A 15,087-nucleotide genomic window follows, 5' to 3' on the forward strand; every position below is an offset into this window, starting at 1 on the left:
GGTCAGTAGTGTATATATCAACGGGTTCTGCCCCTTACTTTGTGCACGATCCATCGTTACTAAGATCTGTTGGCACATGGCTACACAGTGTGTAACAAAAGACTGTGGGCAGAATTTCAGGAAACACTCCTCACACGCAGAACAAGAAATACGGAAACGTTTGAGTTTCATTTTGCACCTCAGTTTCTACAACTCTTCAACAGATTACTTACCTTTTTTGAAACGAAACCTCGCGCGTGATTAGCTCATTTGCACTAAAGCAAGGATAGACACATTGCTGACTGAACCATTCGCAGAAACGTACCCGTGCAGGAAAATCAAATTCTGATTGTGCCTGCACACGCTGTACACCAGGTCCGGCCACTGCCTGTCTCCCGTTCCTTCCCGGAAGTACTCGTTACAGCGCGATATTTCCTGTAGAACTGCGGTGTGGCATTTTTTCGGTCGGTACAGCTATCTTCAGTTCGGCAGACACGTGGTGTCAGTGCTGTTTACTGCAATGGATACAGCAAATTTGCTGTGAAACGATATTACAATACCATGCAGAAAGAATTTAAAGATTTAGTTGACAATGATAGAGCAATAAATTCCTACGATCGACAGGCGGAATTTATTGTTCCGTATATCAAGAAGCACTTTGCGCCAAATTTACAGTCATGCAGCATATGAAGAAATTGGAGATATGAACAGTGAAATTTCTGACGTCTCGCGCATTATTCCACTGTCAGCTGCAACGGTTTTTGATGGAATTGGACGACGAGTACACTGTATTATATGTGGTATTGATAGCTACGATGCCACGGCGTAGGTGCAAGTTGTTAGGTTGGCACTACGACAGACACCGACGACAGCGCCCTCTAGCCTGCGCTGTGCAGCTCTACGAGCGCGTCTCCATTCTCCCCATTTGATTCTGAGTAGACGACCAAGCAACTTAGCTTCTATTTCATAACTGGACGAGCCACTACAGATTTTGCATGTGTAACTTTTGTGAGCTTTGATACATCCGGCTTCGCGCCTACGTGCTCCTCAGTGCTAAGTTAGGTATTCACGTTATTATGTATTCAAGTTATTATTGTTGTGAGATAGTAAAACCACCTTTACCTTAAAAGCTGTACCGAGAGATTTTTACCTCACCTGCTCCTACTCGCTTCCTACATTCGGCCTACTCTTCAGTTTACAGGAGAGACCCACGCACCGCGTTCCAGGTGGGATACAAAATTATATTGGTCACGTCAAGGAACTATTTTTCGATTTAAAATGAGTTTGTGAAGGAATAACGTGTTCAGGAACGAAAATTTGATCATCCGAAGTGGACTGGTGGCGTCGCATTTTAGTTGGACTTCACAGCACACTGCCCATAGTAAGATACTGAAAAAGAAAAGAAAAAATGTGTTATAGAAGGAACAAATTCTGACAAAAAAACATCGTCCGCTTCCCTACGCTTACTGCTTTTAAAGAAAACGCAAAGTCTGAAGACTTCATTGTGGCCCCGAAAGAATTGCAAAGAGTTTCTTAACCGTTTCGAGCACACTGCCCGTCTCACGTCTGTTTTTGAGCTGTATTCGAGATCGCTTGCTGTTTCAGTTGAAAGCGCCTCCGTGCATTTGAAGATGTGAAAGATTAACCTGCAAGGTAATTTCCGTTTTAATGGCAGACACTTTTACGGTAAAACTGTCCTGGAGGTCTACATTGCTTTCCTGAGGTAGAATTTTCAGGCTCCATTATGAGTTTGCGAAAGTGCTACAATATTTCGTTCCACATATTTGTGTGAACAGCTCTTTTCGATTATGGAACTAAATAAGTCACGTGTACGTGGCAACCTGAGTGCGATAATCTGTGAATGTGCCTCTGTCTGTCCGTATGCCGACAGATGTACCAGATAAAAATTTAAATTGTCTTCAGCGCGCCAAAAATAAATTAAATAATACTGAAAATTTGTTTTGTTTGCGACCTATGTTGTTGAGAAATGTGAAACAGAAAACCAAGTCGTATGCAGTGCGACTGGATATCCATTTAAATGCTGCCCGTTCATATTTTCTCCTTCTCCACCGTCCTCACGTCCAGGCAGCGTGGCGTGGCGATGGGGAAAATGCGCAGCGAGGCTGAGCGCTGTGGCCTGCAGGTCGAAATCTTGGCGTCCTATGCTGTACACGGTACGGCGCAGTGGGTTCTCATGTGGCTCTCTCCAGACATTCATGAGGTCTACATTACTTGCTGCAGCCGATTACGCTGACATTAGGATCGTCGTCAACTGCACGAAGTTGCTCCTCCAGTTGGCATGACCTCGTTTTTCTGGGTCTTCCCATAGTCGCAAGTAGCAGGCTTAAAGTTCCCATGCTCCCTAAGACGACGATCAGATTCTTCAGGCGTCCTCCTGTAGGTGCAATCTTGTTTAGGAAATATCACCCGATACAGGTGTTTAGCAACATGGCCATTACAATCTGCTAATCCCTAGAGAAGATGGGAATCTGCCAACTCCACATTTGAGTACACTTCTATTGCACTGCACCGGACACCAAGTCTGTCGTGAAAACCAAACAGTTAATGTTACGTGCTTGATACTACACTCATGCTCATAAATTAAGGATAATTGCAGAATGTGGTACCACACATCGTGGCACTACACAAATCTGGCGCTAATACCATAGGCACATAGGGAACACACACGACACAGATCTGTAAGCCCACGGTATTGGTTATAAATTGAGAAAACCGCCCCGAAACACATGTGCTACAAAACGCCAGTGTTTCCTGCGCATGTACCGCGACATCAATATGGGATATGATCACCATGCACCCGTACACAGACCACACAACGGGTTGGCATGCTCTGGATCAGGTGGTCTAGCAGCTGCTGGGGTATAGCCTCCCATTCTTGCACCTGTACCTCTCGGAACTCCTGGAGTGTCCTAGGGGTGTGAAGACGTGCAGTGATACGTCGACCGAGAGCATCCCAGACGTGCTCGATGGGGTTTAAGTCTGGAGAATAGGCAGGCCACTCCATTCGCCTAATGTCTTCTGTTTTGTGGTACTCCTCCACGATGGCAGCTCGTTGGAGCCGTGAGTTATCACCCATCAGAAGGAAGGTGGTACCCACCGCACCCCTGAAAAGGCGGACATACTGGTGCAAAACGACGTCGCGATACACCTGCCCATTTACAGTTCCTCTGTAAAAGACATGCAGAGGTGTACGTGCACCGATCATAATCCCATCGCACACTGTCAAATCACCACCTCCATACAGGTCCCTTTCAAGGACATTAAGGGGTTGGTATCTGGTTCCTGGTTCAAGCCAGATGAAAACCTGGCGAGAATCACTGTTCAGACTATACCTGGACACGTCCGTGAACATAACCTGGGACACTGTTCCAGTGACCATGTACTGTGTCCTTGACACCAGGCTTTACGGACTCTACTGTGACCTGGGGTCAGTGGAATGCACATTGCACGTCTCCAGGCGGACAAACCATGTCTGTTCACTCGTCTGTAGACTGTGTGTCTGGAGACAACTGTTCCAGTGGCTGCGGTAACGTCCCGAGCAAGACTACCTGCCGTACTCCGTGGCCCACTGCGGGCACTGATGTCGAGATATTGATCTTCTTGTGGTCTTGTACACTGTGGACGTCCCGTACTGTAGCGCCTGGACACGTTTCCTGTCTGCTGGAATCGTTGCCTTCATCTTGAGCTCACACGTTGTGGCACACGGAGGGCCCGTGCTAAGACCTGCTGTGTTTGACCAGCCTCCAGTCGCCCTAGTATTCTACCCCTCATAACTACATCAATATGTGTGCTTCGAGCCATTTTGAACACACAGTCACCGTTAGCACGTCTGAAAATGTGGTTCAAATGGCTCTGAGCACTATGGGACTCACAATCTGAGGTCATCAGTCCCCCAGAACTTAGAACTACTTAAACCTAACTAACCTGAGGACATCACACACATCCATGCCCGAGGCAGGATTCGAACCTGCGACCGTAGCGGTCGCGCGGTTCCAGACTGATGCGCCTAGAACCGCTCGGCTACACCGGCCGGCTCTGAAAACGTCTGCACACTTACTCGCTGCACCATACTCTGACATGCACCAACACACCTCTGCGTATGTGGACTGCTGCCAGCGCCACGCTGCGACGACCGCAGGTCAAATGCACCGCATAGTCATACCTCGAGAACCGCCCACCAGAGCGTTGTTTCACCATGTATCAGCATTATCCTCAATTTTTGAGCACGAGTGTAGTAGAGCATTTAAGTGAATCACATATGAACATTACTTTACCTCATTTGGAACAAAGAATCGTGGTCGTTAACTTAATATTTACAGTTTACTGTATATTCTAATCAAACATACGCGTGAGGTTATTTCGAACATTTCATTTAAGAAAACGTTTCAGGCAATGCTGATATGTTCTACTTCTGTGTGTTTCCCAAGATTAATGCGATTATGAAGAGAAGTAGAAAATGAGCTCTAACATGGAAATGAAGAGTTTCCGGACCCATGTTTGTCAAACGCAGTTTCTCCTCTATAGGTGAGGTATGTTTCCTGCAAATTTGGCAATATCTTTGTGACACCCTGTGTGTACCAAGTGATTATAATTACAGTGCAGCTACTCGCGGAGGTCTAGTGCGGACCGTAATTATCGTATGACAGTTAAACTTAGTAGAGAGGCTTATGTGTTAATGTGAAACCACTTTATTACGGAACAAAAATTAGTCCAAATTTTGGCCACCAGATGCAAATCTGGTGCTGCACATCATCTCGTCGACGTCTCCGGTATTCATATTGGCCGGCCGCGGTGGGCGAGCGGCTCTAGGCGCTTTCGTCCTGAACCGCGAGACTGCTATGGTCGCAGGTTAGAATCCTGCCTCTGGCATGGATGTGTGTGATGTCCTTAGGTTAGTTAGGTTTAAGTAGTTCTAAGTTCTAGGGGACCGATGACCTCAGATGTTGAATCCCATAGCGCTCAGAGCCATTCAGCCCATAGTGCTCAGAGCCATTTGAACCATTTGTTCATATTGAACGAACAGTGTGAGCGGCGGTTAATAATAAAGTCAACATTGTGCCTTTCCCTCTTGTTTGACCTTTTACTGCCCACGTCCTGTTTCTAATTCATTACACATGGAAATATTCCTATAGGTCGTTCTGGTATTCACAGCGCCAGATCTGCAATCGGTGGCCAAAATTGGAACTATTTTTTTCCAGCGTAAATTGGTTCCGCATTAATACATTAGAATATGTACAAAGTTTCGCTGCCGTACGATAATTACAGCGCTTCCATTAATCCACCCGGTACTTCTGGAAGTACGGTACTTGCTGAAGTAATCTAGCTGGCGGTGTTTCAGCGTCAGGAAGTGACTTCCAAAGTTTGCTTGCTAGAGGACATACGGCTTTACAGTATGCTCTACAATCCTTAAGCTGTTTGTAGTTGTAGCCCTTCACAATTCTATTAAAACTGTTGCTATTGACGTTGTGTGATTACTTATTAATTCTGTGAAAACAGAAGCTTGCTGGCGGCGGCTGACTGCACGCGGCCATCTGCTCCGCCGTCAGCGACTGTACGGGGGTGGCACCCTCGCTGCACGTGAATGGCGCCCCCCCGCCAATCGATACTGCAGCGGGAGTAAACAACCCACTGCCGCCCTGCTTCCCCCATTGAAGGCCAGCCACGTTCACAACCCTACACCCAGCTGTCTGAAAAGTTTCAGACGGTCCCTTCGCAGGTTTGAACACATTAAATGGAGGTCATTGACCGCCGCGCCAGACTTTAATTCACGCATACATCTCGGGTAACAAGATTATTTAGTTACACACAGGTCTCCATAGTACCAGTGTCATGGTGTTCTATGCATGATAATATGTTTGAACTCTGTAGCAGTTATCCAATTCAACATCTGCATCCACATGAGTATTCTGGAATTCGCACTTAAGTTTAATTGTACCAACTTTTCTCAACTGTTCCTCTTTCTTGTCCGCCGGCTTGGCTGAATGGTAACGTGTTTTCCTATCATGCGGCTTCCTTTATTACGTGCTTTACAAAATTTATGTATTGTTTACTCACACTCTTCTCTCTGCTTGTTATATAACATGATATTGTTTTTCAGTTTACCCTTCAGTTTGTCTTCCATTTTTGCTCCATCTGTCATGCTGATGTTTTCTCTCATATTGTCCTAACTAACATTGCTGACTAAAGAAAGAAAATCAAGCCAGCATGCACAACCTGTCTGTGGCATCATAAAGTGCATCACACGCACACAAAATCTGAACTCAATAATCAATGATATGTTGACACTAGATGTACGTTATTATTCCTGTCCTACAATGGTTTATCAACGAAAAGACGAAAAATGGCCATGAAAACGGGTTCGAAAAAGAACAACATGGGAAAATAAAAAAAGAAAAGCATATAAAAACGAGAAACTATAAAACGACAGTAATGTCAACCAACTGTTTAATAGAAAGAAATTCTTAAAATGTATCGTTGATAATAATTTAAATAAATAAATATGGTTACAAGAAAAAGGTTAGATTCCCGGCCGGGTTGGAGATTTTCTCCGCTCGTGGACTGTGTGTTGTTTGGTCCTCATCATCGCCGACGCCCCAGTCGCCCAGTACGGCGTCACCTGAAGTAAGACTTGCACGCGGAGGCCAAATTTCCTCGGTTGGGGCCTCCCGGCCATCAATGCCACACCATCATTTTCATTTTATTTCCACTCCCTTATAGCACCTAAAACTGCCCGTGCGAGTCCTGATGTTTGTTATTTTATTACGATGACATTTCCTTCACATACATAACATTTTGGCATTCGGGGGTGAAGGTTGGAAGTTGAAATAGACTGAAATTACGTGAGAAGACTTCACCGCAGAGAAAAATGCCTTTGTTTTGATGATTGGCACCCAAATTCTCTCATCGTGCCAGACACTCACTCTCCCTTCCTTCGCGGTAAGTACGAAACGAGCAGGCCTTCTTTGGAATTTTCGAAGTCTTTTCACACAAGCCACACACACTTTATTCGGAGGTAATGGTTTATAAAGAGCACAACAACACAGAACAAATTTCGTAACCACATTTATTCGACACTTCAGAATTCTATTTATATAGGGCTACACACTATTGAACAAAAATATGCTTCAAAAATTTGGTATTCACAAACAAAAATATATTATTTTCGTTGTCCCAGATCAAGCATGAAAACTTTGGTAGGTTTTCTCGTTTCCAGGTAATAATCTGGCAACCATATTTCGACTTGCACCTATCTTGTCTTACGGAGATCACCATACTAAAACGATGATAAAACATTTCAAATCTCTGTGTTTGAGAAACTGTGTTCACCATTTTTTACTAACGCGATGTCTTCTGTGCAGAAAAAAATGTATCATCCACGAAATTAATTTCATCCGACCGCCGCGAATACCTCAATACACAGATTCATCACGCTTGCGTCAGCAGGACACATTGCGTAGCTAGAACAGAATGAGGAGAAAAGAACCATACGAGAACTAGAAGAATGGTTCGGCTGCGGTTAGTAACCTTTACCAGCAAAAATATCGTCACCGCTTTGACACCACGTCCATCCAGCTACGTGGTGTCTGTCTTGTTCGAGAGAGACCATCGTGTTTGATAGAAAAGCCTGAACTTTTCCATTAATAGATAAAAGTTTATACATATCCTTCCCCTTCCTGCACACTTCCAGTATCTTGTAAAATTTTCTGTACTCGTACCGGACATCCCTAATGTTATCTCTGCTGAGATAACTGCTAGACAAACACAAACAAGTTTGTCAGTTCCCAGGCATGCAGCTGCGATAAACGCCCAGTTTACTGTTTGTCCTTCAACTCGACTCCTTAGACAAAGAGCTTGCGGTCCTATCTTGTCCCTTTTGTCTGATTTACTCTGCCTGCGCTTAGTTCTTCCATGGGCCCTGTTACTTTCCTCTCTCCGCAGTTCCGATCCATGTGATGTTAAGAGCTATTTTGGGTAGACTGTGCCATCATCTTCCACTCATAGATCCTGAAATATATCCTTACAAGGAAATTTTTAAATATAAAAAAATTAAGTTTGTGGCTAGCTCTTAGAATTCGTGTCGGCGAGACAGGCTTTTACCAGAAATTCAAATTACGTTGAACGTTTCCCAGTTTAGTGGGTAATTCAAGTATCTCTAAGAGGGCAACACATTTTAACTGTCGTCGTTTTAGGAAGAAGTATAATCAAACAGTTCAGTATGGAATACAGCACTACGTACACAAAATACATATAGAAACTTACCTTAAAAGTGGATAGACGAGTGGTCCATATACAAGTAAGATAAATGTTGATGGTGTTAGGACAGCAACCAGCCACAAATTTACTTTCAGTTCCTTTATTCAAAGGATACCGTTACCGGTTTCGAATCGCTGTGATTCATCCTCAGACGGTTTACACGCTTTCTTTATGACATGTGGTGTGTTATTACAGATTAATTGTCCTAAAATATAAATAATACATAATTATAAACACGCCACACACAGATGGTTGCGTTACAGAATTTCGTTGCATGTGACTTACGTGAAACGTCGGTTTCGAGTGTTTGTTTTCATAACATTCGTCCAACAGATGTGAAAGCATGCCCACTGCGTCCTCGTTGTTGCACACGTAAATAGTTCTCACTGAACACTTTAGATTTGTCGCTGAGATCATTTCTACCACGCACCACATGTTTTGATACATACGTGGTAGAAACGATCTCAGCGACATATCTAAATATGTGTGGTAAGTTACTGCATATACCTTTGTTCATTTTGTTTACACGCTGTTTTTAACTAAAAACGATGCGGTGAAGATTAAACAGGATGTTTTTGTATAGAAATTCTTGCTAACAGGAACCTTGAGAGTGGCCAAATGTCGAAATTTTGTAACAGTGCGAAAATAAACTAAAAATTAGCAGTTGCAGATGACATGAAATCCTTTTAAGCCATTACCATCAGCTAAGCGAGAAGAGTAAGGGTAGGAGGCAGATATTGCGATTTCTTGTTAATCCATACAAATGAATCAAAATCTACATTGTTCACGTTTGCGTCTATGGTTTCTTTGTTAACGTCTCTTTCGTACTGCTGCAGAGTGTTTTTTGCGATGTAAATGCCTGTTCTAAAGATTGTCATAATATGTAATGCAGCGTACTCTAATTCAAGTCTAATCTCAATTTAACCAACTTTCGGTGGGTTCTTTCTCTATATTTGAGATCACATATAATTTCGGTGTGAATTACAACTTGTTCAAAAATGGCTCTGAGCACTATGCGACTTAACTTCTGAGGTCATCAGTCGCCTAGAGCTTAGAACTAATTAAACCTAACTAACCTAAGGACATCACACACATCCATGCCCGAGGCAGGGTTAGAACCTGCGACCGTAGCGGTCGCTCGGCTCCAGACTGCAGCGCCTAGAAACGCAGGGCCACTCCGGCCGGTACAACTTGTGGTTCAGCTGGAGTTTGCCAGTGCATTTTACTTTCAATAGACGTGGTGGTTCGCCTTGACGCACTGTAAAATTTAAACCAGGTCCGCTTGGATCACTTCGATTACACGTGCCTTTTTTGTACTTTTTATTGTCTACCCCCAAAAGCTAGAGTGAACTGTTCGCATTCTGACTACTGTGGAGTCAGTCGTAGAAACCTAAAAACCAGGCGAACTGGTAGCGGAGCATGAGGAGACCCAAACGGCCATATAAATACAGAAAATTGTGACCAGTCACTTTTTTGAAACACTGGTTTATTACATAAACCGGATGATCTTCAGATGGTGCACAAGAGGTTACATGACTGTTTCATATCGTGAACTGGGTGCTGGCTCTGTGATAAAATGGAACACGCTTTAATGCATCGCCGTAACTAATGTTCATATGGCGATCTGTATCCAAAACTGATTTCTGTACTCACTGCGACAGGTATGGCCGCCTTTGTAATTACTATACATTTAGCAGCTTACTTTGTGATGAACTGTTGGTTACATATCACTCACTTTTCACTGCTTATGAATACACTTACCGATTATTAAGAAACTTTGCCAGCAACCAGCATGTGCTGTACAACTGACGTTTGTTAAAGATCTTTGGAGAAAGATATAACAGAGTTTGCTCGGAGACGTTATTTGTCTTGTTTGCATATAACACAATGTGTAGGCAAATTCTTTCATCAGAACTGGCATTAACACGAATGCTCAAAAATAAAATAAAATAAAGTTATAATATTGGCAGAGAACTGCAGCTCTGTGCACTGATGTGACAAAAGTTATGGGGTAGCGATACGCACCTATATAGATGACCTTAGTATCGCTTACGCAAGCGATAAAAGGACAGTGCGTTGGTGGAGCTGCTATTTGTACTCAGGTGATTCGTGTGAAAAGGTTTGGAAAGTGATTAGGGCCGCACCACGGGAATTAACAGACTCTGAACGCTGTATGGTTGCTGGAGCTAGACGTACGGGATATTTCATTTCGGAGGTCGTTAGGGAATTTAATATTCCGCGATCCACAGTGTCATTCACATTAACGTCAGTTCTAATCAAAGTATTTACCTACACATAGGATGTATTACATGCAAACAAACAAACAAATAACGTCTCTGACCAAAGTATTTTATGTCTTCGTGCGAAGATCTTTGTAACAAACAGCACATGGTGGATGCTGGCAAAGTTTCGTAATAATCAGCAAATATATTCATATCCAATTAATAGAGTGTGATGCGCAACGAACACTCCACCACAACGTAAGCTGCTAAATTGATGATAATTACAAAGCAGGCCATATCACAACATAAGTTGCTAAATGGATAATAGTTACAAAGCCAGCCATAGTGTTGCAGTAAGTACAGAAATTAGTTTTGGATACACATCGCCTTGTTAACATTACTTATGGCGATTTGTTAGGTGATGATCCAGTTTCTTGTCACAGAGCCAGCACCCAGCATCACGCTGTTTGAAGACGAATCTGGGAAGGTTCGAAATCCGGTTTATGGAAACAGTAAGTATTTCAGAAACAGACTGGCCGCAATTTTCTGTATTTGTACTGAACAAATAGTCACTGGTTCAAAACATCCATATGGATAAGCTTAAAGGGATTGGTAATATTTTGGAGCGGATTTTTTGTTCCGACAATTGACTTACACCCAAAGGAAACTTAAACCTTCGCCAGAACCAGGTATGTGAACTAGTCTTATTTTATAGGTTTGTTTATAAATAAATAAATCTTCTGCTACCAGTCACGATTTTTTCTTTATTTTACTATTCGCACGACGCGTTTTCGAGAAATAATTCCCATTTTCAAGTGCGTTTTTTTGGTGCGTATTAAGCCATTTCTTTTGATGTTGTCAGTGTGTGTGAGTCTGCTTCATTTTGTTGACTTTTAAGTTTTCTAATGGTCCATTTGTGTAGAGTAAAGTGTACAACAAGTTGTGTGTGATGTTAAGTGTGTGTGAGAGACTACACAAATGGACCATTACAAAACTTAAAGCCGGCCGCGGTGGTCTAGCGGTTCTAGGCGAGCAGTCTGGAACCGCAGGACTGCTACGGTCGCAGGTTCGAATCCTGCCTCGGGCATGGATGTGTGTGATGTCCTTAGGTTAGTTAGGTTTAAGTAGTTCTAAGTTCTAGGGGACTGATGAGCACAGTAGTTAAGTCCCATAGTGCTCAGAGCCATTTGAACCATTTTTGAACAAAACTTAAAAGTCAACAAAATGAAGCAGACTCACACACACTGACATCAAAAGAAATAGCTTAATACACACAAAAAAAACGCACTTGAAAATGGGAATTCTTTCTCGAAACGCGTCGTGCGAATAGTAAAATAAAGAAAAAATCGTGACTGATAGCAGAAGATTTATTTATTTATAAACAAAACTATTGTATCTACAGTCGCAGGCTTTCAAAAACCATTTATAATGGAGCAAATCAGAATAGTCTTATTTTACTTCTGGGGACAATACGTCCCAGACGAAAAATGTAAAGCCTGCTGTGTTCGACAACCGATTTGTTCATGTGTATAGAGAGTAAAGTCGATGACTTGTTCGATACGTACAGCGCTCCTGGATCGCTATCGATCTCAACCGATGTGAAGAATGAATGGAGAGTCTTGTGTCAGGTGTGTTACGTGCAGTCTCTCTGGGGGCTCATCGATGACCCGGTCAGCGTGATTGAACGGCGTCACCTGCACGGCTTACCCTCCGAGAACGCCGCGGGACTCCCTTCTGAGCTTCGCCCTTAGCGGCAGACACTTTAACAAGCGTTTGCCGCCAGCCGGCGTTGCAACACGGTGGGATCGATATTGCGCCGCCGACGCGACGCCGGCTGCATCCTGCCTCTGCCGCGACCCTCACAGCTCACCCCACGCGCCGCCAGAGGTACGCTCCGCTCCTATTACACCGGCACCGCACTGCTCCAGTTACTCTCATAACCCCCGAGTGGACTATTCTGTAGTAAGTACGCACAGACCGCAGCAGGTCGGCTGGTTCAGCGTCCTATTCCTCTACTCTATTTCGACAGTAAAATTCTACTTAACTACAAAGAAAATAATGTTGTACTGTTTCAGTTCTTAGCCCCTCATATCTATTCCTCTAGACAGTTTGAAAGTGAAAGATATGAATTTTTCTTTAGCATTATTTTACTCGTGCCGATGTCGAGATCGGGGACCACTGCGAGGGCTACAATCAAATGAAATAAAACAAAGAGACACTTGTTTTGCAATGATATGTGCCGGGCTTTGACCGTCTTCCAGTAGTTTAACGTTATGCCGTAGTAGCTTTACTTTTAACGCTTGTATTTATCTAATTGACATTGATTACGTGATGGTTTGGGCGCACGACGTCGCGCTCATATTTATATAAAGAACAAATTCTCGATGGGGCAACGACAGTATTAATAATTCAGCCGATAAAAGATAATAACTATCCGGTTGCATCTCTGAGCCATACGGAGCCAGACTAGAGCTAGAAACATGTCGTGGCGAAATGAAATACAACGGGCTGCTTGCTATATTCATCAAATTTTTAAGCGCTTGAGACGGCAAGTGTAAGAAACTATTGCGGCTCACACACACACACACACACACACACACACACACACACACACACACACACACACACAGGAAAATTGGTATTTCTCATCTATACAGTAGAAAGATATAAAAGGTAAGCTGCGGCAGCATATTCTTCTCCATCTGTAGAAACCACTTACGTACGAATATTTATATTGTCATAAGAATCTTCACAAAAGCAAATTAGTTCTTTCGATGACTACCAAACCAAAGAAAATCTGCGTCGTCGGCACTGGTGTGACAAACTAACAACACTCATCTACCACACTGACAGATACAAATTATACTGTGATTAGGTATGTATTCAGCACAACAGAAACTAAACAACACGAAAATGCAGTTAATTTATATACACATGAGCCTGATGTATCCCTTTGTTGTAAAGCGAGATATCAATTCAAAGAAACGAGGATAGCGCAAAAGGAGATTGTAACAGAACGACTAATGACAGACTACACAGCGATTTTGCGAATCTAAAACACGTTACCTTCTTGAAATACCAGACAGTAACCAATGAGTAATATACACACACGGTAACATGTTATGTCACTGTGGAAAACAAGGAGTTGCCACTGACATGTGCATCTACTCTGATATAAGTAGAGCCGCATGAAATAAGTAACGCTGCGCGATAAACAAGCTGCTGAGCGTTTCCGCAATAAATACAGACAACTTGCCCTTAAGAAGAACTATTTCCTTTGTGGTTAAAGGCGAACATGTACTATGCAATTACATAGAATTTTCAAGCACACCTAACCTCTGGTAAAGTGAAGGTCTGGCAGTCCTTGTTTCGAAAGGACAGATTTCGATGATGAAATCGACAGTTGTTTTCTGCAGGAACACATGTTTCAAAAAATGAAATGTAACTCTGATATCATACGAATATTAATCTTCATAGTAACATGATCGTTAGTGTTGACAAAATATCATTAGCTATAGAATACACTGTTTTGTTAAGTCGGTTTTACGGATGGCAAATGTGGTTTTACTAAGCTTTAAGAACAACTGACACATATCTGCTTCAATAAAAAAATACATGATTTCTTTATGTAACAAGAAGGTTGACTGAACTCAGTAAACAGCAGGGTATTTGGAGGAAATGCATAGTGTCTGCTAATCAAGCAGAGGGATGATATTTTTTTAGTTATTGCATTTGTTACGTTATAGGCCAGGATCATTCTGCCAGCTGTGCAGGGATAATATCTACGAAGATAGAAACACGTGATTGGCGTTACGTAACACGGGTATATGTCATGTGAGCGCTAGCTTGGAGCAAAGCGGCTTTGCGTCTGTCAGTTTCACGGCACTCCTGTCCCTTTTCTTTGTTGTAGGTTATTTTAAAAAGTACTCACCGTAGTTGGAGTGATGACATCTCCTCCGCTGGCGACCGGCATGAAGAAGTCTGTTGTCGATAGCCGCGAATCCTGGCTGTCAGAGTCACTGGAATGCACGGAATTGCCTGCCGAGTACATCGCTACGCTACGCCGTGAGGCTGCGTCAAAAGCTTTTCGTTGTCGGAGCGGGTCCCCCTATCCAGAGCTTCCACCTGCTGCCACTGGCGTCGCCAGCTCTTGGATGACTCACTGTCTACGGTGTTGCCTTTGCCCGACGGGGGAAGCCCTCACTCTCTCTCTACCTCCCGACCCGCTCCGTACAAAGACTCCCGAGTAATGATGTCATAGCCACCCTCCGCTATTTTTAGGTCGCTGAGCTCACTCGCAGCCGTCACGTGGGCGTGACGACATCGGCCGAACGCCGACGGTGTCTGCCGAGCGGAGCCGAAGTCGCCCGACGGCCCCTACCCCTCCTCCGGCGAACGTAGGTGAAAGCCGCATGCGATGACGCATCGGGGTTGCCGGAAATGGGCGTACTGTGCTATGCCATCACGGGACCGAATCCTGCGTTACTCATCGCTCAGGAATTTCGTAGCGGCCTCGCTTAGTGCGGTGCTACACTTGTTCCCTACGTGTACCTCGACATAACGCGCTCGCGAGTGCCTATCGAGCGGCGGTCGCTGACTCACGGGCATGCGA

The 15,087-nt window shown here is 43.7% G+C and overlaps 1 protein-coding gene across 1 annotated transcript in view; it reads right to left on the reverse strand.

Moving 5' to 3' along the window:
- Positions 1-14,541, reverse strand: part of LOC124600806 (transcription factor kayak) — a 101,382-nt gene extending 86,841 nt beyond the window's left edge. Inside the window, exon 1 of the mRNA XM_047136193.1 lies at positions 14,407-14,541. Within this exon, the coding sequence (XP_046992149.1) occupies positions 14,407-14,526 (120 nt within the window). The 5' untranslated portion in view covers positions 14,527-14,541. The remainder of the gene's footprint in view (positions 1-14,406) is intronic.
- Positions 14,542-15,087: the final 546 nt, after the last annotated feature.

This window comes from Schistocerca americana, chromosome 1 (genome assembly GCF_021461395.2).
Source record: "Schistocerca americana isolate TAMUIC-IGC-003095 chromosome 1, iqSchAmer2.1, whole genome shotgun sequence".
NCBI lineage: Eukaryota > Metazoa > Arthropoda > Insecta > Orthoptera > Acrididae > Schistocerca > Schistocerca americana.